The sequence below is a fragment of the Strongylocentrotus purpuratus genome, unplaced genomic scaffold, assembly GCF_000002235.5.
Source record: "Strongylocentrotus purpuratus isolate Spur 01 unplaced genomic scaffold, Spur_5.0 spur5_contig_825, whole genome shotgun sequence".
Classification (NCBI taxonomy): Eukaryota; Metazoa; Echinodermata; class Echinoidea; order Camarodonta; family Strongylocentrotidae; genus Strongylocentrotus; species Strongylocentrotus purpuratus.
Window position 1 is genome coordinate 494,055 of NW_022145530.1, and position 23,804 is coordinate 517,858.

The 23,804-nt window shown below is 35.3% G+C and overlaps 1 protein-coding gene across 1 annotated transcript in view; it reads right to left on the minus strand.

Moving 5' to 3' along the window:
* Positions 1–1,467: 1,467 nt before the first annotated feature.
* LOC115922771 (uncharacterized protein K02A2.6-like) overlaps positions 1,468–23,804 on the minus strand; it is a 34,416-nt gene continuing 12,079 nt past the window's right edge. The window contains exon 3 of the mRNA XM_030982392.1: positions 1,468–1,533. Within this exon, the coding sequence (XP_030838252.1) occupies positions 1,468–1,533 (66 nt within the window). The remainder of the gene's footprint in view (positions 1,534–23,804) is intronic.

The window sequence follows — 23,804 nt, forward strand, 5'->3', positions numbered from 1 at the left end:
TAAAATGCAATCGTGTGGCTAGCTCTGTCTCGCATGTGACGTCTCGTAGCTTGACGCTCTAGGGAGGACCGCTGAAGGCAGAAAATCTGTATCTCAAATTTAACATTTTTTAGAGATGATTACTGCGGGCCCTAACATCTCCCACTAATGTGTGAATGCCATACTGCCCTCATGCCGGAACATATTTTAAAGAGGGAAGTCGTTATATTGTATCAGTAAGGCTTTCCCTTCGCAATGATATGAATTTTTCATCAATTCAAAACACTTTTGATTCTCTGGGTGACTACTTTAAATGTTACAAACTCTCCACACCCGCCCCCATAGTAATTCCACCTTCCACATAGAAAGAAAATTAAGGCCCACTCTTTAAGTGCATAATTAATGTTGTTTTCCAGTAAATTATTTGAACATTGCGGCCCTCTCTTCGCAACTCCACAGGACCATTTTCTAGTCTTGAATCATGGTACATCGTCATGAGGCCTGCAGCTATAGGGCATATATAATTTGTTCCATTCGTTCTTGACGAAGGCCGGCCGCACATGTATTTATTTATTTTGTTTGTTTTGATGGAGGATCCGGCATGAGGGCAGTATTGCATTCACACATTAGTGGGAGATGTTAGAGAAGGATTTTAATTGGTTAACTGAAGGGGCGTGTCTTTGGGTTGAGAGATACTTGAGAGGAATGCAAACAGATGCAAACAGGGATATAAGCACCGTATGTGAAAGGCTCCAATGTAATTCCTTTGAAGTGTTTGTACATGCTGAAGATGAAAGCATTACATTACTCAATTTACAGTTTAAGTAATATAAGGCTTTAAGTAAAGGAAAGGGCCTTTTGCATTCTTTCTGAAACCCCCAAGACCGAATTTTATCTTGCTTTGTATATTTTAGAATTGAAAGATAACAATCTTGAAATATAATGGGCTTATTCCACATTTAGTGTAATATATGTATACATTGTTCAATAAAGCTATAAGCTGTATTCAAAAATTGTTTTTGGTGAACAAAAGAAATCATTTAAATTGTCTCTTGGAATTCCTAGCTTCTCATTCTGAAAACTATGTTACATAAGAAGAAGAAATGATAATATAGTCTCATTTATGAAAGTTGGCCTCGATCATCACTTTTAATAAGGCTCTTTATTGGGGCCCTGCAATATTTTAGTTATCTACTATAGTGCTCCCACACCAAATCATATGATATTATTTGAGGGTGAATTAGAAAACGCACAGACATGGTGCTGGTGATTAAATACACACATTTTCCAGATTGTATCGATCAAATTTTAATGAGCAAATTCTCGACAGACATGGACTAGTAGTAGTCTATATTAAAATGTTAACAAGGGTTAATTGGCATCCGTGTTGAGCATATTTAATGTTATGATTGCGAGGCATATCAATGTTTTCAGACTAAACATGGCCGCCCTTTTAGATCTCTCCATGGGGTAGTCTGAGCACAGTAATTAGGCTTGATGAAATATGGATAATTTGTCCTTGCCCTTCTCATCCACCTCTATTCCAAGGCAGTGCTAGAAATGGAAACAAGAAGAACAAAAAATTGATCAAGCAGACCTTCATATTGTTTTGTCTGTTTAAAACTTAATATCTTTTAAGATGTTGATGTACCGTATTCGTTTACTAAAATTTGCAACTCGACATTGCAATCACTAATTTAAACAAGTTGTTCTTAATCATAAGCTTGCATACCAGTATGCATTCTGTTTCTTTAAAAATAGAACATACTAAAAACCGAATGAAAAGCTATTCTTGGTAATGAGCAAAGCGACTCATATATCTTACGGCTTTAAGCACAATATTAAGTTTGTAAAGTGCAGGCTTATATTGGTAATTTTTTTAATATAAATAGGTACTTACATTTAACATTGCCCACTCTTTCTTTTCAAGTCCCTTTTAACAGATTATCTCTTAAATTGATTCCGAGGGTAAAATGTTATTCTTAACTTGTTTTGCCATGTATTTGATAAGTGCAGTAACGGCAAGATCAATTGACATTTAAATTGTGTGTTCCATATTTTCACTGCATATCTATTGAAACACTGTTTCATTTATTTGTTGTTGTTATGTCATTCCAAATGCAGTACATTGATCAACATGTATACAGTAAGCTGACTGGTCCTCCATTAGTGTATCTAAAATAGGAGATACTTTAAGGATTACAGATGTTTCATTTCACCGTTTCATGTATTTGTTGTTTTGATGTTATTCCAAATGCAGTGCATGGATCAACATGTATACAGTGAACTGACTGGTCCTCAATTGGTGTATTTAAAATAGGAGATACTTTAAGGATTACAGATGTCCAACTTCAATTCCTTTACAACCAAACAAGGACTAAACTCTTGTACTTGTTTGATTGGAAAGGAATTGAAGTTGGACATCTGTAATCTTTAGGACAAGAGTTTAGTCCTAAGCTCCAACTCTGGAAGTGCCTTACAGCAAAATCATTAGAACACACTATCCTCTTTTGTGACTGGATCGAGCTGCTCTCAAAAGGTTTTTACCAAGCTGAGGGAGGGAATAAAGAACCTGCAACAAGATAATTTGTTAGGACTAAAAGAAACAGTGCACTTCTGGACAACAATGACCCCAAGATTGGCATATAACTGGGATATTACTGTAGGTGTCAAGCTTTTCATAAGAATGGGCATCAAAAGAGAGCTCTTTAGAATGGAGACAAATTGGTATTGATTTGGAAGGTTTGGAATCAGTGGGGGTGAGGGGAATCTTTTTAGGAGAATCTTTTTGAGGGGCAAGGAGAATGGTCAGTCTTGGACTGCCCCTAAATGATAGCTCTTGTCTCTTTAATTTAATCATTGTTGTTGTAGAGAGCTTGTTCCATCCAAAGTTTTTTTGTTTTTTGTTATAGATAACATTTTTTTTACATTCATGTCTCAACATCCCTAGATGGTTTAATTCTGATCTTTCTTAAAAAATCTTCTTGATTATTTTCATTTTCAGTTGTTTGCATTTTATTGATTACATTGATATCCGAGTGTTATATTCAGCTCTCTCTCTCACCCTCTCTCTCTCTCGCTCTCCACCCCCCCCCCCCCTCCCTCTCTCTATCTCCTCCTTTTGGGCTAACAGCTATGCTATAAAAAAAAAATACTGAACAAATGTGAAGGTAATTGTGCTGACTAGATTTGAGGAATTTTATGATCACTCATCTTATCATAAACTTGGCAAATGGCTTTTTCCTCAATATTTTAAAGAATATATTGCTTTACCACTTACTAATTTACATCTTGTATGTTGTGCCCCTCATATATGAAACACATCAGATAGTGTATCTTTAACCAAAAGTATTTGATTAATGTTTTTGAAAGATGTTGTTATGCAAAAAAACAAAAACATCTTTCAAAATCGAAAGAAGCCAAAAAGTTTTGTACTGAAGTGTCATAGGGTGTTGACCATTGTCCATTAGAAGTGAGTACTCTTTCAAAAAAAATGTATCACTATGTCTGAAATAGTTGATATATATATATATATATATTCAAAGTCTGACATGTTATAGTAAGAACATGCAGTTAATAATAAAAATAATGATAATAATTGTAAATTTTTATTGTGCAATTTCTATACAAATGAATACTTAACTGCGGAAAACAATGTAACAAGAAGAAAATTAGAAAAAGAAAAGCACACACACATAACAAATGCCATTCATACAGAAATAACACAAAAGTTATATATATTTGTGCAAAAAATTGCCTTTATGATTAAATAGTTATTAAATATTTAATCATATACTTTAATAAAAGAATAGTTGTGGCTAGCTTGCCATTATCATGCCGCTAGTCAATACTAACATGTTAGCCTACACCACTTTTTATGTGCTGCAAACTTCCCATGTGTAGCCCCATATGATAGAAAAACAGGCCCCTGCATCAGAAGACACTCACCTTGCAGACATCAGTTTACAATTAGAGTAATTCATTAGCAAGCTAGGTTATATAGATTACTACAATTAATCTAATATAACTCGGCATTGAACTGGAATGAAAATTGTATAGATTTGACATTTGCTTGGCACCTCCACTGTGTTGAAATCAATAAAGAACCTTAAACAGACTTATATTTAATTTGTCAATCTAATTATGTAGTGAACCAGTGAACTTATAGGTGTTATCCATCTGATTTTCAAATGTTCTTGATCTACTTCTGACCACAGGCAAGTCACATAGCAACATTATTGGGGGATATGCTCAATAAATTCATCTAAAATGTCGAGAGATCTAGTTTGATAAAAGTAACCAATGTTATGTTGACGAAGTTCAAATACTGTGCTCTGTATAATTATTATTCATCTGATTTTTCTATCATTCTTGATCTACTTTTCACCACAGGCAGGTCACATATTAACATCATCTATATATGTTCTGACATTAGTTGGGAATATGCTCAATTAATTCATCTAATGCCCTAAAATTGAGTTTGATAAAAGTAACCAACGTTATGTTGACAAAGTTCAGATATCATCACTTTACAAAAATTTAGCATTGTTTATATAAAATGTGAATACAGCAGGCCTGATAAAAACCCGATTTAAATCGGTTTCCCGATTTTTTTTATTTTTCCCGATTTTTTCCCGATTTTTTTTTTTCTTCCCGATTTAAAAAAAAAAAAAAAAAAAAAATGATTTTTTTTTTTTTTTTTTTTTCCAGATTTTTTTTCCCTTCCCTATTTTATCCTGATTTTCCCGATTCCCCCCTTATTTTCTCTATTCTTCTTTATTTTGCCCTATTTTTTTCCCCAATTTTCTTACTCGAAAGGGGGGAATGTTGTTAGATGCCATTTTTTCCTCACGAATCCTCTTTTTTTTTTTTTTTACTCAAGGGGGGCGTGGTTGAGGGGAAAACAAAAAACCTATTTTTTTTTTAGTGCTCACTATCACCCCTGATACAGAATAATGTACTGAAATTCTATCCAGATATAATTTCCAATGCACTCAATATCAGGTAGGATTGTCTTTCTATGTTGCTATAGCTATTTTATGTATGGAGGTGTCATGGTGTAGTGGTTCATTCACTTGACCCTCAATCTAAGGGTTGAGGGTTCAGATCCCAGCCCGGCACTAATGTAATTTTGCAAGACATTCATCCACATTTGCCACTCTCCGCCCAGGTGTAAATGAGTATGTGGCAATTGCTGAGGTAATGATAATTGCAGGGTGATCATGCCTGGAGAACAACATTGATGCTGACGAGGCTTCCCTGAGTAAACAAAATTATTATGTTTTATTATTTTCTTAAAAGAATAGTTTTATATTCTGTCTGATTACTTAGTGTTAAATATTATCAGTGCCCTATTAAATATTGCAATAGCTGGAAATACTATTTCTTCTTCTGCTTTGGCTATATGTCTATCATCCATATCATATCTATCTGGTTGGATTCAGAAGGGCATTAACTCATACTCTTGAACAAAGTGTTAAGACCCTTCTGGCTCTGAACAAATGAAGCGATATAATCAACAAAATACTCATGAGATGAAGAAAAAGCCATGTTAAAACATAGCTCATGTCGTTCATCGGTTCATAGCCCTTTGTATGTTGTTACAAAATCAGAGGGTTGAGGTCAATATTATCATTTTATCACACCTAAATCTACAATCTTTGCAATCTATGAATAAAATCAGCAACCCAAGCGTCCTGATTGACACAATACTTCTATGTCCATTTCAAAACTGATGATATAAAGGAAAGAACAGAATTCACGCTTGTGGCTTGGCAACCTCTGCATGAACTTGGCGTGTTTACAATCTCTGTTTCATCAGGTCGCGTCCTGATACTTTTCTCTGGGCACTGTAACCTGAGGCTAATCTTCGATTCTTGCACCCCCATGGGGAAAAGCTTTCTATTTTTGGCTGCTCCGATTTGAGAAGCACGCTGGTGTAGGGATGACTGGTTTTATTTATAGCAGCAGGGCTATTTTAGGCACCGAGCGGGGATGTTTTGAAGGATAGGTGTCTTGTGGTGAGGTATATGGTTGAGGTATATGGTTGAGGTATATGGTTGAGGTATAGTATATATTCACCTGCATACTACCCTAGCAGTGAGAGATTATTAAACCAACAGGGCCTTTTAGGCACAGAGAAGGGGCAGTTTAAAATAACAATGGTGAAGTATATATAGTAGGCTAGTATAGGTATATATTCCTCCACATCGTTAGAGCAGTGAGAATTCATTAATGGTGTAGGGCTGTTTTAGATCCCAAGTAAGGGTGGTGTGGATGTATTTGGGGTAAAGTATTGTAGAGTTATATTCATCTGCGGTGAGAGAGTATTTATAGAAAGTTAAGAAATTGATCAGAAAAAATTAAAGTACTTATCGTGTATCTATACAGTTTTCACATGTAATGAATCTGGGTTGTCTGTACAGGGTAAAGCACTTGTCTAACTGCTCTTACTAACATATAAATGCAGTACTGTACGTTCCACCTCCATCCTTCATCTTTTAATGAAACAGAATACATACATCTACAGTGTTGACAACAAATTAATCCAGTGCAGGCTTCATGAAAGATTTTTAAATGGTACTGCAGGAGTTGCAGAGGGAAGGGGGCAATGTTAAAAGTATTTATTGTAAAACCACATTAATTATGCAATTTAAATGTAATTGGCCTTAACTTCCTCTGAGGAAGGTGACATTAGTACTTGGTGAATTATAGCAGATTGAGTTACAAGTAAAGGTCTATCAATCAGACAGTCAACATAATATATTGAACAGAATATATATCTGATCCATGAACAGTAGCAGTGATAGATTATCTATAGCAGCGGGTATGTTTTAAGCTCCAGGTATAGGGTCGTTTAGAAATAGTTGTGGTCAAGTTTAGAATAGATCAGATATTTGATCAACAGAGAATATAGTCATCTACATTAGCAGTGAGACGCTATTTAAAGTGACACATAGGAGTGGGCTCTCATTGGGAATTCATCACCGTTCAGGTGTTTACCCAATAACAGGTGTTGTCAGTCGACCATTAACAGATTTATATTTAATTTGTCAATCTTATTATATAGTGAACCAGTGAACCTGTGTTCTGAATAGCATTATATAAGTGTTATTCAGCTAATTTTCAAGTGTTCTCGATCTACTTTTAAGTCACATAGTAAGATTATCCATGTTCTAACATTAATGGGGGATATGCTCAATTAATTCATTTAATTCCCAGAGATTGAGTTTGATAATAGTAACCAATGTTCTAATGACAAAGGTCAAATATTGTCATTTTACATAAATTTAGCATTGTGTATATGAAATGTGCATACAGAATGAAGTAGTGAAATTCTATCCAGATGTAATTTACATTCACTCACTGTCAGGTAGGATTGTATTTCTATATTGCTATAGCTATTTTATGTATGAAGGTGTCGTGGTATAGATTGAATGAAAAACGACCTGGTGTATAATTAAAAATGAATGGGTGACTTGGGACTCTGTTGTGGGAATGTTTCATAAAACTCAATGTCACATTTCTTTGACAAATTTGCTCATAGCCGACTAAATCAAACTATTTCAGTAGCTTATAACAACTTGAAATTGACAACAATTTTGTATGAAATAGGGCTCCAAAGCATATTAATTCATTCTTTTGGATTGAATATTGATGAAAGTGACAGTATAATGCCCAATTGGTTCTCAACAAAATTCAACAGATCATATTTTCTGCCAGTAGCCTAGCTTTAACAGTTATGGAACCTGCTATTGACAACAAGTGTTTTATAAAACTTGGCCCTGGAATATGTGTTCAATCTTTTTAGTCTAATGTTGCTGCAGATGATACTAATGCTATTTTAGTTCTCAACATTTGAAATTTCTTCTTTATTCTATGTTAGGTATTCACCAAGATATTTTTTTAACTGACTCAGGAGTACTGGAAAAAATATAACATTTCCAATAGGATTTATAAATTGTTATTTCTTTTTTCTTTGGAGCATTATAAAGTCAAGCTCCTCTCACAATCGGTAATACAGCACTAAAATATTCAGACAATATCATTATTCCAGACAAATTAATGTGCATAAATAAGAGTGAGAGTTACACTTTTTATTAAAATCTTTCTGTAACCCACACATCCAAGTGACTTTTCAGATTGGTATAAATGTTTGATACCATCTGGAAATTTCTGAATGCTAAAGGTGCTTGAATTTTTATAATTCTCCCAAGAGAAATTAAATGTAAATTAATCCCTTAATCCTATCGGAAATGTTATATATTTTATCCAGTACTCCTGAGGCAGAAAATGTTGTTTTGATCGTCCTGTACCACTAGGTTTACAAACAAATATAAAAAGATCCTTTTAAAGTCAAATTACTGTGGGTTTTTTGCACTTAAATATTTAGACAATATATCATCTTTCTTAAAAATTTGATTTGCATAGATGAGAATGAGAGTCGCATTATGCATTCAAATCTTTCTGTAACCCACATCCAAGTGACTTTTCAGATTGGTATAAATGTTTAATACTGTCTGGAAATTTTACTTTGATATTTCTAAATGCTAGAGGTGCTTGAAGTTTAATATTGCTCCCTAGAGAAATTAAATGTGAATCCCTTAATCCTCTTGCCATGTAATATTTATGTGTCTGAAAATGTCAGAAAATGTTGTTTAGATCGTCCGATCCTGTACTACTAGGTCTACAAAAAATTATAAAAAGACCCCTTTAAAATCAAATTTCAGTGTTCAATATTTTATTGAGATTTTGAAATCTACCTGTATCTTACGTATGTAGATCAAAAAAGAACAATTTTAATGACTATTTTCTTGCTCCTCCCCCCTCCCCCTCCTCCTCTTGGAGGAAAATTACCTCAAGAATGATGGATTACAAGATCAATTGCTCAAAAGTAAAAAGAAAGGGGGAGGGGAGTATTATAATATCACACGTATTTGCCTCAGCAATGACATTTGATCACTTCTTTCCTGGCTTGGTTTGCCAGAGTTTGTTAATGACTTTATATATGGTAGTGGCTTATATCCTCTCATGCAATTTAACATTTGATTTTAATGTTTTTTTTATATTTGACATGTGCATGATATGGTTATTGAGAGCTTTTCTTGAATTTACTGGTAGCAAAGATACCTTTATCTCAAATTGAAATAGGTTTCTTATCTTAGATGCAGCTGCTATAGAATACTGAATTGTGATGAATTGTGACTTTATACTGGCCAAGCTGTCAATGTTGCTGGTTCCAATTTTGTGCTAAACAATGGTGTGGTGATCACACCAGTCCCAAACACTACAAGTATGCCCTGTTCCAGCCTGTTGCTTGAATGGTTTCGTGGTGAACCTCATGCGCAGGATCTGTTGTTTAGAACCTGGACCTCAAGCGAAAATGATGTTAGCACTTCGGTTGTCTATAGTCTGCATTTAATTTTTAAGGGAATTTGATTTAGTTACGCGACCATACTGTAGCTGTTCTTTCAAAATCTGATTAATAATATGAATTGTAGAAAAGGTATACATATAGGTTCTTAATAGTTACTTGATTTCAATATAGCTGCTGGCTAGATATTATCTAGTAAGAACTTAGTACTTATATACTTTAGCAGATATTTAATTCCCTTTCTATCTCTCAACAGATTAACAGATAATATATATATATATATATATATATATATATATATATATATATATATATATATATATATATATATATATATATATATATATATAAATTTATACACTGTGACTGTTATTTCACACTCTGTAAATTTAATAGAATTTACTGGTGGGAAGAAAGTCTATACTGGTACTAACAACAGCTCCTTTTGTAAAAATGCATCTGGTAGCTTAATTACTCATATTTCATACTATTTTTATTTTCTGGTTATCTGATAGTGATGCATTACTGATCTCTAACTCTATGAATAAAAACAAGGATATAATCCCCTCTCTTGTTTATGTGAGGGTACTATTAATATCATCAGATTTCCATCCATTCAAGTCATCAAACATTATTACGTTCTGAACTTCGCTTCCGATTTATTCTAAACTCATCTCCTCGTCACTTCACACAGTTTTGTTCAATTTGGCCTGATTTGTGTTACTGAAGAATGTGACTTATTGAAGCTTAAATCTAAAAGTATTTGACAAAGGACCTAATCCAACCAGTCTGCCTTTCATTTTTGAGTTACGAAAAACACAAAAAACATCAAATTTTAATACAAGGGGATGAATAATTTAGTTGTTAACTGTACATTCGTGTATCGGGGTATGGATGCATTGCAAAGGTGGCTGACCTATAGGACATAACATCAGTATTACAGGAGCTTCCGGCTAGGCTTCTGTAATTGTTGATATAACTCATAAACAACCCCTCCTGCCTTTAGCACCTCAGTACAAAGATGGAGCATGAAGCGTTATTGCAGTAATGCACATGCTATTGCAATTACAAAGGTGACTGACCAGTAGAACATGACACATTATGGCAGCTACAGGGTGACTTTTATCATTGTGCACCAAAATTATACCCCTCCTGCCTTGAGTGCCACATTATAATAAGTATGCAGTGTGAGCCATTTTACAGATGTAAATAATGCCTAAAACATATCAATTCATCTTCACAAGGAAAATTTGTCCAAGTTTTGTTGTTTGGAAGTTCCATGTTTATGGATGTATGTTTTTTCCGTTACAAAGGTCAGTGACCTAGCTTGGCTCATGTGTTATGGCGTCTTTAGGTAGGCGCCTTGAGCACGACTGTTAAAATAACATGTGATCCATGTTGAAATGCCTATAACATATCAACACATCACAGTTAATGGTTGGTACGTTGCATATACGTGATAGGTGATTGGCTTGCAAAGGTGACTGACCTATAGTACATCACCCACGCAATACAAATGGGATTTCAGCTAGGCCTCTTTAATCTTTTGTGCAAAACTGTTTCACAAGGAGTCCCCTCCTGCCTGTGGCGCAACAATCGCTCATGGCAATATAATGTATTGTAGGTATAGAAAGGGATGTGCACATATTGTAAATTCTGGCCATGAGAACACACCATTCTCTAACAAGTTTAGTGTGTTTATGATGGATTCTCCATTTCCCTCAAATTACTGCATCACCATCCCCCGCCACCAGAGTCATTATCGGCCAGTATGACTGCCGGTATTTATAGGGATGATGGAGGGGTTAATGTTGCCCACAATGAGTCATGAGAGTAGGAACTCTTCAAATAAACTTGGATCTTGAGAGTGCATTTTGCAATTTTAACAATCAATCAAAACATTGTCCTAAAGGGATAGTTGAGTTCTGTTGCAGAGGGCACTACACAAAATAATTTTTTTGTGAGATAATGAAAAACTGAGTGTCAAATTTGAAAGAACATACAATTTAAATGACAAAATCATCTTTGTTTGATCAAAATCGGTTCAGAGACGGCTGAAATATCCAAAAATATAACGATCTCTAATACTTGTGAAACCACCACAAATATTAGATAATGTGAACCAGCCGTTGAAAGCCGTTGAAAAAAAAAAGAAGAAAAAAACGCCTTTTACGTTGTATTTCAGCCAGTGCCGATGTTGGCTTTTTCGTGTTGGTTATATTATGCACAATCAGCTAGCTGGCCCATGTATTGATATTATTAATTAATTAATTAACGGTCACCATATTTTTTTGAAAGTGGAGCTGAATTGGTATGATCGTATTGGCTAAATTACATTTTTGGGTCTAAAATTACCTTCTTAGCAATTTTAGGTCCCAAAAGGGCACGAGTAATGTCATAGATAAGAAAAAAGAGCAATAACCATGCACTTTGAAGTCATTTGCGATCTGAAAACAGAACTCAACTATCCCTTTAATGAGTGCAGTTTTACTGTTAATGAAACTTCATCTTCCATGCAAGCAAAGAGAATGTAGATAGTTTGTGATTGCCTTGTGAAAGAAACTGTCATGAAGTTATTCTGAATGGTGGTGTGATAAATATGATTGCATCACACTTTGATTTGATTTGAAAATTGCAAACAGTGAAAAAAAACTGTGCACCGATTTGGGCTTGTTGGACACAAAATGTGTCATTAGAACCTGGTCTAAAGTTAAAGGTATTCACTATCACCTTTGGATAAAAGGGACATTTTAAGAGCACAGCTTGTCATGTAACATAATATTCTTTCACATATGAATTTTAAAAAAGACACAGATCCTTATAATTTATTTTTCTTTTAGACTTTATCAGAACTTTAGTATTCTCTCAAATTTAAGGTCACCTGCTATTTCTTGCTGTTGAGTTACAGTACATGATTCTTTCCTTGATTTGTAAATGAATTATGTTTACCATGAAGGGCTTGACCCTACCAGGCACCTGGGACACATGGGCTGCCTCCCCCTCCCCCCCCCCCCCTCCATTAAAACAAACAAAACAACTTTTAACATTGGGCCTGGTCATACGCAAGTGATCTTCTACAAAAAGAGCAGTGTGAAGCCCTCTACAATGACGTAGATGAGAGAGAGAGACACAGAGAGAGAGAGAGAGAGAGAGAGTAAGAGACAGAGAGAAAAGTCATTAATGACGGACTGTAATACTTAATGAATACCAGCACTGCTATTTTCTGTCATCAAACTGCATTTTCACTTGCAACCATTTATTAAAGGATAAGGGATATGCTCACTTGAAATCAGAGATTTCTAATGTACAAAATGTCAGCGGAAGGTTTTTTAAACCTGGTCACAGAGACTTTCAAGAAATGTCCACAACGAAACAGTTAAGTACATCACCTATTGAGCTGAATGAACATAACAATTACATAATCCAAATGGGATTTTTTTTATATGGAACGTAGTAGGCCATTACAATGCTCTTGTGCTGATTTCTTGGAAAGCCATTGAAATCATATTTATATTCATATTGTATTACCAGTGAACATATTTAGAGATGATCGTGTAAATATTGTTGGGAACAGAAAAAAACATTTCAAGTTTCTTAAATTGAGATTATTATCTATTCCTCTTTTCAAGGAAAAAAATACACAAATATTGACTTTAGTTTCGTTGCAAATAAGTTCTACATCATTTCAGAATGAAGAACACTTTTACTTGTTTACAGTCTGTGTACCAGGATTCAGTATGAATGACGTACGGTCATAGCCATTGCTGTCTCAAATAAACATATCGATCTCCCTTCAAGGGTATTTCGGGCTGATTCCCTTGAATGTTTCTCTGGGCGAAGGACATTTTAGATTCTACATCTATTTTGGTCTATTTTGGTTGATTTCTCCCAATGGATAAGAATTTATTTGTGTTTTTGTTTGTTGGGTGCTCGTTACGTTGTTTGTGACCAAAATGTGACGTCATCAACTCTCTCGAATTTCAGTTTTTGAAATAATCTGGTTTGTGTCATGAATATATTCCTTGATTCACATCTCTCTAACATATGAAATAATTCTGCATACCGGTATTCAATTTCACCTTGGTCGAAAAATGTGGGGAAATGATTGCTGGGACATTTTGTTTAATCCGAATCCCTTTCCCTCATTTTATTGGCCATTCCTGTTAGAACTGTTTTCACTCTTTTCTCTCTCCTCTATATTTTTTTCGCTTTCTCTCTCTCTCTCTCTTTCTCTCTCTCTCTCTTATTTCCTCTCTTTCTATCTCTCTCACTATTTCTCTCTCTCTCTCTCTCTCTCTCTCACTCTCTTCCTCCCTCTCTCCTTCCTCTCCCTCTCTCACCCTCTCTCTCTCCATCTCCCTCTCTCCTCCCCCTCTCCCCCCTTTTCTCTCTCTTTCCCTTCTCTTTCTCTATTTCTCTCCCTTCACGGCCCCTTCTCTCTTGATGTCCCTCTCCATTTCTCTACCCCTCTTGGTCTCTCACTCTCTCTCTTTCTATCTCTCTCTATCTCTCTCTCTCTCTTTCTCCCTCTCTCTTTCTCCCATTTCTTCCCAGCTCTCCTTTTTCTTCATCACAGAGAAAACTTTATTATATAATATAGTTCAATTTTTTTTAAAGTCTTTTTAATCAGCCTTTATAAATGTATATGTGCACACATACGAGAAGCACTAATACACTCATTAAAATTTCATCATAATTATGATTCATTATTGTTCTGATCAATAAACTAATTTTATCATGCAAAATGAAATGGAGGTCATTTCATCTTGTAATTGACTCAATCAATAATAATTGCTCTAATTTAGCTTCACTCGTAGGAGGTAGATGTAGGACCACAAAATGACAAAAACTAATTTAATGTGAGTAATCTAATACATTCATCATGCCTTGTAGGAAATTATGTTTGGTAAACTCAAGTCTTAGAGTTACATGCATTAAAATTCAAAGAGGGAAATTTGAGAGTGCAAATCTATTTGGCATGGAGTTGGCTGTGAATTAATGCACATGATTCTTGCAGCCCTTAAATTTAGAGAGGTGAATTATGTGGATTCTGGGATTTTTGTTTATCAGCATAAAATGATACCCTCTTACCCTGTAATTTTCCACTCTAGTCTAGACCGCCACATGATTTATAACTGTCTATGAATTAATTGGATGGGCTGCAAAGTGATGGGGAAAGAAGGAGCAGAAGGATTAAAGAAGAGATGGATGAATTGCATCAGTAAAAATGGAGGAATGTTAAATTTGGAGTTGGCTAGAGTAAGAAAGTGAAGAAGATTTATAGAAAGGGAACCACTTTGTAAGAGATGATGATAATGACGATATTGATTATGATGAGGATGATGATGATGAAGGTGCATGAAGATGAGATGATGATAATGAACATGTTGATTATGATGATGATCATATTATGATGATGGTGATAATCGTGATGATGATGAGGATGATGATGATGAAGGTGAAGATGAGATGATGATAATGAACATGTTGATTATGATGATGATCAAGGGGATTATGATGATGATCATGGGGATTATGATGATGGTGATAATCATGATGATGATGATGATGATGATGAAAACAACAATAATAAAGATGGTGATGGTGATGATGATGATTATTATCATCAGCATGATATGTATTTATGAGCAACAATAATGGAATGATGAGGAGGATGATTATGCCGATGTGAATTGGTAATCATCAAGCAATAAACAATCTTGCTAATTTTCGGGCAAGACAACAATTAATCATATAACTTTATAAGTATTTTTGACATTGGTTCTGGAAGCATTGATTTTGAATAAATTATGTTTTTCCTCTCTATTTTCTTTTATTCCAGATCCCAGATGACCTAATGTGTGGCTTCTATCCAAGATGGGTGTAGAGATAACATTCAGTCCCAGATACTGACCCTTGTGTGTGTGACTTGGATATGAAGGTGAACATACCTAGCAATAAAACCGACTAATCAGAACCATCATGCAACAAGATGCCTCGATCTAGCTCACCTGTAAATATTGTACAAATCAACAAGAAATAAAGTATTTAACTTATGTGACTTTCATCCATATATAATTTAATGATGCTTAGTATAGTTCTTGAATTAGCAGTGTGTGTTCAAGAAAGATCTATACCAGAAGGTAACATGTTCAAATCTTACATGGTGACTCAAGTTTCAGATAAGAATATACAAATGCAGTCCCTGCTGTAAATGATCATTAACTTACTGTTGGATCAACACTTTAAAAAATACTGAATACAAAACTTTGTATTATAAATGAAAGTGTTATGAAAACAATGTCACTTTGATAGTACTGTCGATTTTTTTTAAATAAATAGTTAAAAGAGTGTTTACCAATTTCTTTTTTTCAGTGATAGTGTGATTTGTGATGTTTTCATTATTTTCTTGTCGAAACAAGAGTGGTTCATAGCCTACTAAAAGCTCTAACTATACTGTTGAGAGTTTGAGCTGGTGTGAGATATTTTTTCTTCAAATTCTATGTTCATATCTTCCTTAGACAGCAAATGGTGTTCACATAAGTTTTGAAAAGTTGTGACAGGCAATACATATTATGTCAGTATGGATGAGGGTTCAGTGCTTGTTTCAGTATGACAGTATTACTTTCAGTGGCGTTATCTGTTCTCAGGATGATGAGGGTGGGGGGGGGGGGGGGGGTGGCTGATATCAGTTAGGTGCCAAGATTGCTTGTGCAAACACACCCCACTATCTGCTGCAGATAGCTGTGGGATTTTGGAAAAATATATGGATCATTTTTAGGACATCTTAATCCTATTTATAGTATTTTAGTATCAATTTGAAGATACATTTTTACTATTATAAGAGTCACTTGTAATATTTTCAACACATTTGTTAACAAGTGATTGATTTCCTTAAAAATTGGGTGGGTGTATTTGTACAGGCCACTCTCTCCCTCAAAAGTGTGGGGGGGATTATACTCCTATTACCCCTTAGGACATACACCCATGGTTATTTATTTAGAACAGTATTAAATCAGATTATGTATTGTTCATTTTGCAGCATAGTAATAAGTAACACAGATGTGAATTGGTTAGCACTGTGTAGCATTGCGGGGGATTTTCACACTAGCATTAATAAATTGATTGATCAGATCTTATCACATCAAGTAGACTCTATAGAGGGCAGTGCCCTCAACTATAAAACAATGTTAGCATTAAACTTGATGGGCGCCCACCTGGACTGCTTAAGTAGCATCTTGAAAAAGATTTGTCATGCAGTATTTATAGTTTAATGAGAAGCAGATGTAGACTATTATCTCCCGGCAGGTAAAAATATGCAAGCGCGACAACAGAATGGTGCCGTCAATTTTAGCAATGTGTAAGCCTGTTGTTGATGTTATAAGTCATCAAAACAAAGATCTAGTTCTAGTAGAGATTGAATCAGTATAATCTGCATAGGGAGCATTCACACTGCAAGCACAATTGTTTTTTCTCACAATTGGGAATTTGTTGGAAGTTACTCTGCAACTGCCCATTAACATGACTGATAACACACCTTTGTAGTGTTTTTTTTTAAAACTCTAGTTGATAATCCTATTTTTTTTTGAGGTGTAAATGCTGGTTCTCAAAACACCTGTAAAATTTTCCATTTTTTGCTCACATTATTCTCCTCACTTTATTGAATGCAGACCAGTGACACATGACAAAACTCCATGACGATGCAAGTAGAATATTATGTCCCATTTGTGAATATCAGTGTGAATGCTTTTTAACATCTTTAATTTTCAGCATGTTTTTGTTTTATTATTCTACATTTTGCTTGTCCATAATTGTGTTTATTGCTGATCCTTTTTCATTGCAAGATCAAATCTTTAACAGTCCTCTAATAATAAATAACTTAAACCAAAGATTTCATACCTTTAACAAAAATGCTGTTGATGATCAAACCGGGACATACACTGAAATACTAGGAAATCAAAGTGAGACGAATGCAGATCAAATGATCAACTTATAAAACAAAATGGTGGAGTGTAACCTTCGAATGCAAGCAGTGATCTATCTTCAAACAGGCCCTTTATCAAAACTGAAACAGTTGCAAAATATAAATTGAAACAGTTGTATGTAAAGGTTAGAAGCAAATCCAATTGAAACAGTCGCAGATCAAATTGACCAACTTATAAAACAAAACAGGGATATGCCTTTAGCGGTGCATAAGCCTACAGGTAGAGAGACACATCTGTGTTCATTTGGTGGATATTAATATCTCTTAGTTCTTAGAGATCAATGCTTTGTTTTGACCTTGGCTTCCAGTATAGCTGTACACTGCTGCTGAGTTTGGTATGTGTCTTATAGCTGTTTACACTAGAGGAAATTTAAAGAAAATTCTGCTAGTATAAAGAAGAAGAAAAAACGTCTAAATAATCATTGTAGTATGGAAGAGTGTACGGACTAGATAAAAACATTGTACACAAAAAATATTGTTCAGTCTAACCTGCTTTAGTGACCACCTGTCTACAAGGACCACATTTTTTGTTTCCCTTGAAGATGGTTTCTCATTGAAACATGGACTAAAGGAACCTGTCTACAAAGACCACTTTTTGTGTTTCCCTTGGGCAGTTGTTGCTGTAGACAGATTTAACTGTATAAAGAAACCGGTTTTGAAAAGGTTATTTGACATATAAGCTGCCCAATCATCAGAGTTCCCTCACCATAAGCCCCTCCCAGCTAAATAATTTGTGTATGATACGACATTTAGACTACATGCAGAACTGGACCCTTAATTCTTTATGGAGTTTTTGTTTGAAATGATGCTCAAACATGCATTCTGCTATACAGTGTTTCATTATACATCATTCAGACTACTAGAATAAATTAAGTACTTATCGTATAGCTATACAATTTTTGTACAGCTATACAATGAATTTAGATATAGTCTGAACAGAGGGAAAGAGAGAAGGCGAGTTCATAGATATAGCATTAGTAATGCCAGCAGGTTTCTAGCAAATGGGGGCATGTATGATATGGATTTAACGTGTGATTGCACAATCATTTTCTAGGTTTTAGGGCCTTTTGGCCTGGTATTGGAAAGCAAATATTGTGCAGTAATTCTGCATTGATCGTAGAAAATAACTATGCTTATAAATGGGGAGCATGATAAAAGTGCGCTATGAAGTTTGGACATTTCTATATTGGGGTTGGCCTCCGATGAGCTTAGAATCACTGTGCAAGGCAGATTTTATCATGGCAAGATGATAATATACTGTTATCTATAATATGAAGGAAGGAGTGACTATCTTGTGCCAAGAAAGACAAATTACCCCAACCTTGTGGCTTATTATTCTTCTCATGTGCAAGCTACTTCAAATGATTGACATACAAATGTTTGCAAGTGCATAAGGTCCAAATGTCATTCTGTGCATTTCCTAACTTGGCTGCTCGATTATTGCCATTTGAACAGGTTGTTTGGCCGTTCCTATCGATACCTAATCAATACTTAAGTAATGATGGGGGATTGGGCAAACACGCAATGCAAATAGCCACATAATGACGGATGCATGCATTTTTCTCACTCTCTTCCAACACTTTGCTTTTAGTTTTACGTTCGATTTCTCCTGTTCAAACACCTCCTCGGTGCAAATATACGGAGGGAGTGTAACCTTTCTGGAAAGGGAATGATCTAGTGCGAATTGTCACCCCTCGCATGATATGACAAGAAAGTAAGCGTATGGGACTGAGGACCTGAATATTGATGTAGCGGGATGCATGCATGAGAAAGTAAGATTGTCTGATTAACGCTAACCTGAGGAACTTTCTTTCTCCTAAAATAAGTCATTCCAATGGCTCTGTGGAATTTGAAAACTTGGTCCATTGTTTTTTATTTACTTCCAGTAGTTGATAAATACTTTTTGTGATACATTCATTATGAAGCCAAAGATTCTTGCAGTAACTTACCAGCACATTAACCCCCCCCCCCCCCCCCAAAAAAAAAAAAAAAAAAAAAAACACACACCTGAAAATTATATTGAGGAAGGAAGAAGTTCTTTCTGTCTCTTAATCTCTTAGAATAATTGTATGGCTATGTTCTTCATCAAGAGGGATTGTCTCACTGGCAATTACTTGTCTTGAAAATATAAATGATGGCAGTCTGGTCTCCTTTCTCTCTCTCTCTGTCTGTCTGTCTCTCTCTCTCTCTCTCTCTCTCTCTCTCTCTCAGTCTATCCATATTTATGTCAATCTCTCCCTTATATCTCCCTTTCTCTTTATGTCTTTTCTTTCTTACTCTCTCTCTCCCTCTCTTTCCTCTCCTCTTCCTCTGTCTTTTCTTCCTTTCTCTCTCTCTCTCTTTCTTCCTCTCTCTCTCCCTCTCTTTCCTCTCCTCTTCCTCTGTCTTTTCTTCCTTTCTCTCTCTCTTTCTTCCTCTCTCTCTCCCTCTCTTTCCTCTCCTCTTCCTCTGTCTTTTCTTCCTTTCTCTCTCTCTCTTTCTTCCTCTCTCTCTCCCTCTCTTTCCTCTCCTCTTCCTCTGTCTTTTCTTCCTTTCTCTCTCTCTCTTTCTTCCTCTCTCTCATTCTCTCTATCTTCTTTTTGTTTTTTCTTCCACTATCTCTCCTTTCTGTTTCTATCTTTTTGTATTCCTATCTCCCCCCCCCTCTCTCTCTCTCTCTCTCTCTATCTTTCTATCTCTCTGTATCCTGTCATTTCTCCAGAGATGCATGATTTAAGTTTGTCTTTCTTTGCTCTTTTCTTCTTCTGCAACCATTAATCTAATTGGATCAACATTCTTATAATGTCTCAAAATTCACATCCCAGTTGATTAGCTAATTCGAGTAGCTTTGTCAGGGACTATACTCTCAATGTTTTGTAGTCTCTTAGGACTATATGGTGCCATTTGACTTTGCTATGTTTTTCTTCCTGATTTATAAAAAATTAAGAACCCAGAGAGAAACACATGAATGTTGTAAAATGCCCATTGAAATAGAGGGACTTTTCACACAAGGGAACTATGTTGGAATAGATTTGGATCAATTTGGATAATTTGAGTAGTCCCATAGGTAGCAACATGTCTTGGGTTGAGAAAATTGATTTGATTTATGAGCAGTCACATAGATTGTTTGCAACATTCTTTCAGTAAAGAAAATTGATTTGGAGAATTGTGAGCATTTGCATAATTCGTTGGCAACATACTTTTAAGGTCTCAAGTTCATTTTGAAACACCTTTAGTGCCTTCTTGCACTTAGCCCTGTACTGCGATGTTTCCGGTTCAAAATGTAGCTGGGCTTGTCATGATCAACTCCATCCTTTTTGGAGCACAATTGCAAAGACTTTATTTTGTTAATCAGCATAATGAACCAATTAAAGTAGCTTAATCCATCAACTACGGAGTGTGTGAACATTGCAATGACTTTACATAGGGCCTAAAAAAAGAAAGATGTTTTATTGCCCGTTAGGTGCCAAAACATGGGTCGATCAAAATTTTGTTTTTTCTTTACTCCCTCTTTGGGCTGATATTTTTCAGTTTTGATTTTGGGGCTGGTCGCAAAGGGCAATACATCTGTTTTGGGGGGAGGGGGGCTAATACGAACATTATTTCTAAAAGATATCCATTTAGTATTGAAAGTTCCCTTGAGGTCCATAGTCTTTGCGATTGTGTTATAGATTCTTTGTATAAAACAATGAATAAAACTCTGCTTTTCTTATTAAACAGCATTTGAGTATAGGCCCCTGATTGGATTTATTGTTTTAAAAGGAAAGTTTAATGGCTTCTCCATAAACAGGAGACAGTCCAGGTTTCATATGTGTATGAAGAGAGGAAATGATTGTAGTATCTATCATGGCTATGCAGGAAACTATAGTGACGTTGATGCCAGTAATGTAGTTATGAATAATGTATGAAAGGCAACGAGGAAGGTGGTGCATTGGACTATGAAATTGAATTGTAATGTTTCCATGTAATGGATACACCTGGGGACTGTTTAAAATTGAATAAAAATTGAATCCTTGAATATAAAGTGAATATAACTTGCAACATTACTGTGTACGATCAATTGTGTGTGTCAAATATATGTGACTTCTTTGAAACCTTTATATCTAACATGATAGATTTTCTATGTTTGATATTTAATCCTGGTCTTTTTTATTGTCATCAATTGTCTAAGCTTTGCTGCTGTTTTACGAATCTGTAGAAATGTATTACAGTAGGGAAAAGTCTTACTGTTTCTATTCCTCCTCCTCCTCCTCCTCCTCCTCTTCCTCCTCCTCCTCCTTCTCCTCATCCTTGTCCTGCTCCTTCCCCACCTTTACCTCTTTCTTCTTCTCCTCCTCCTCTTCTTTTCCTTCTCTAATAACTCTATTTGAGCAGATATTATTGAGTATGTTGTGTTGTAATAAAATGATAATGAAAATATTTATAAAGCACACATATCAATCTCTAGAAACTCAAGGTACCTACAAATAATAATAATAATGATAATGATAATAACAGTAATATTTAGTTAGCGTTTAATGTTAATGTTTTTAGACAGCAAGACCCCCTGTTTTCACACTATTCTAAAATGAAAGCTTACATAAAAGTAAGTGAAGCCCTGCATAACTATATGAAGGCCTAAAGTAACACCTACATGGAGACTGGCAACTTGAATTGTCATTAAGAAGACGGACAAACAAATAAATGCCAAATCTTCCAGCAGCCCTGTTTGTGGAAGAGATCAGCAAATAAGAGCTAGCTTAGACTGTTATATGCTAAACAACTAGCTATAGACTGTTGTATGCTAAACAGGGACAAACATTACCAGGGAAGGTGTATTAATTGAGACATGTACAGTATTATATATCCTTATCTTGTTCGGCCTAGATCTACATTTAGGTGAAGGAATTGGACTAGAAGCTTAGGAGGAAGGAGTGTCCTTGTTCAGAAGTAAACAAGTAGCTTTGTTTGGAAATCCCAGGGTTCTTCCAAAACGTGGCTCAAGAAGAAGAAAATTCAGTTCCCCTTGTGTTCATTAAGTCTGTAAACAACTTGGTAGTGATGTAGTGCAACCAATGTATAGGCTTAGTATTTGAATGTCTTGTTATGACCCTAAATCATATAATGCTATATATTTCAAAATTTTCTCCCCCTGTCCTTATTCTTAGAATTTCAGGGCCCCGTTTTATGAAACTTGTTATTAATGACATGTGTCACATTTCAACAAAAAAAGATTGCTCTCAACCACTCAAATGCATTGATTTCAGTAACTTATAACAGTTAATGCAACTTGTTATTGTTGACAAGTTTTATGAAACAGGACCCATGTCTCTGCTACAACAATACAAACTATTGATAAAGAACTCCAGTTGAAAGTAAAAACAAAAGGAGTTTTCATGTAGGTTCATGTCTGATAAATATGTAATTACAGAAATCACTATAGTTAATTCTTGAAAGTCCTAGCAATTGAGTTATAATTTCTTATCAAAGTTAGATATTCAAATTAATCTTGAGAGGCTATTGTGATAAGTCAATATTTCAAAGTATGCATTTTTTTAAAAGTTGTTGGTATTTTGTATTTCCAGAGAAGTGAAAAGGCATGCATATGTCTTTTTGTTTGTTTCATGAATAGCACGGACTCTAGAATAGTGAGCAACTCCATGAATAACAAAAGTAAACTTGAAAGTACTCATGGACCTCTCTACAGACCTCTCTGCACCACCTACCAACATATGGATTGTCTGCTGAGTGCCAGAAGGGCGTTAGCTCATTCAGTTTGACATAAACTTGAATGCCCTCCCAGCTCCCAACAAACAGAATGATATGAATGCATCTTGTATAATGCCAATCTGTATGATGGCTATAAACGAGACTTCAAACTAATGTGGTCTAAAAGGCTGTTGATCAAGGCTGTTGATCAATGCCGACGATCGCAGTCTTGTTCACGGTTATTTTTCTCGCCTTTCTTGATGTTAGGGAAAGAGGAAATGGAAGGTAAATGGCCATAATGACATGAAACCGATACCTGCAGGGAATTCAAGAGTGAATTGCATATCAAAACCAAAGTGGCATCAATATGTTTTGAGCGGAGAGTGGTGTAGGTGACAATCGATTCACGAGTGTTGGCGAGAGAGAAGAAAGTGCTTCTTCGTAGCCACTCTGTTTTTTCATTGTAAAGAGGTTTGAATGGGGAAGGAGGAAGTGAATGATTTGACTATAAAAGGGAGGAAAGTATCCATGTAACTGTGAGTGCTTGTGTAATGGCAATTGATTCTTTCTTTCAACTGTTAGCCTAGGTGTCAGTAATTTTGTATATTTTAAAGGTACTATTGAACTTTAAAACTTGATACCCGGTAGTTGGATAGTCAGTTTAACAGATGATGTGGAGAAAGATTATTATTGGTGTTGAACATAGCTTGGAATTCCTTCTCTAGGTAATAAATCTTTTATTATATCTTATATAATCATTTTACTGCAGTTTATACAAAATTCACTTCCTTACAGCAAATG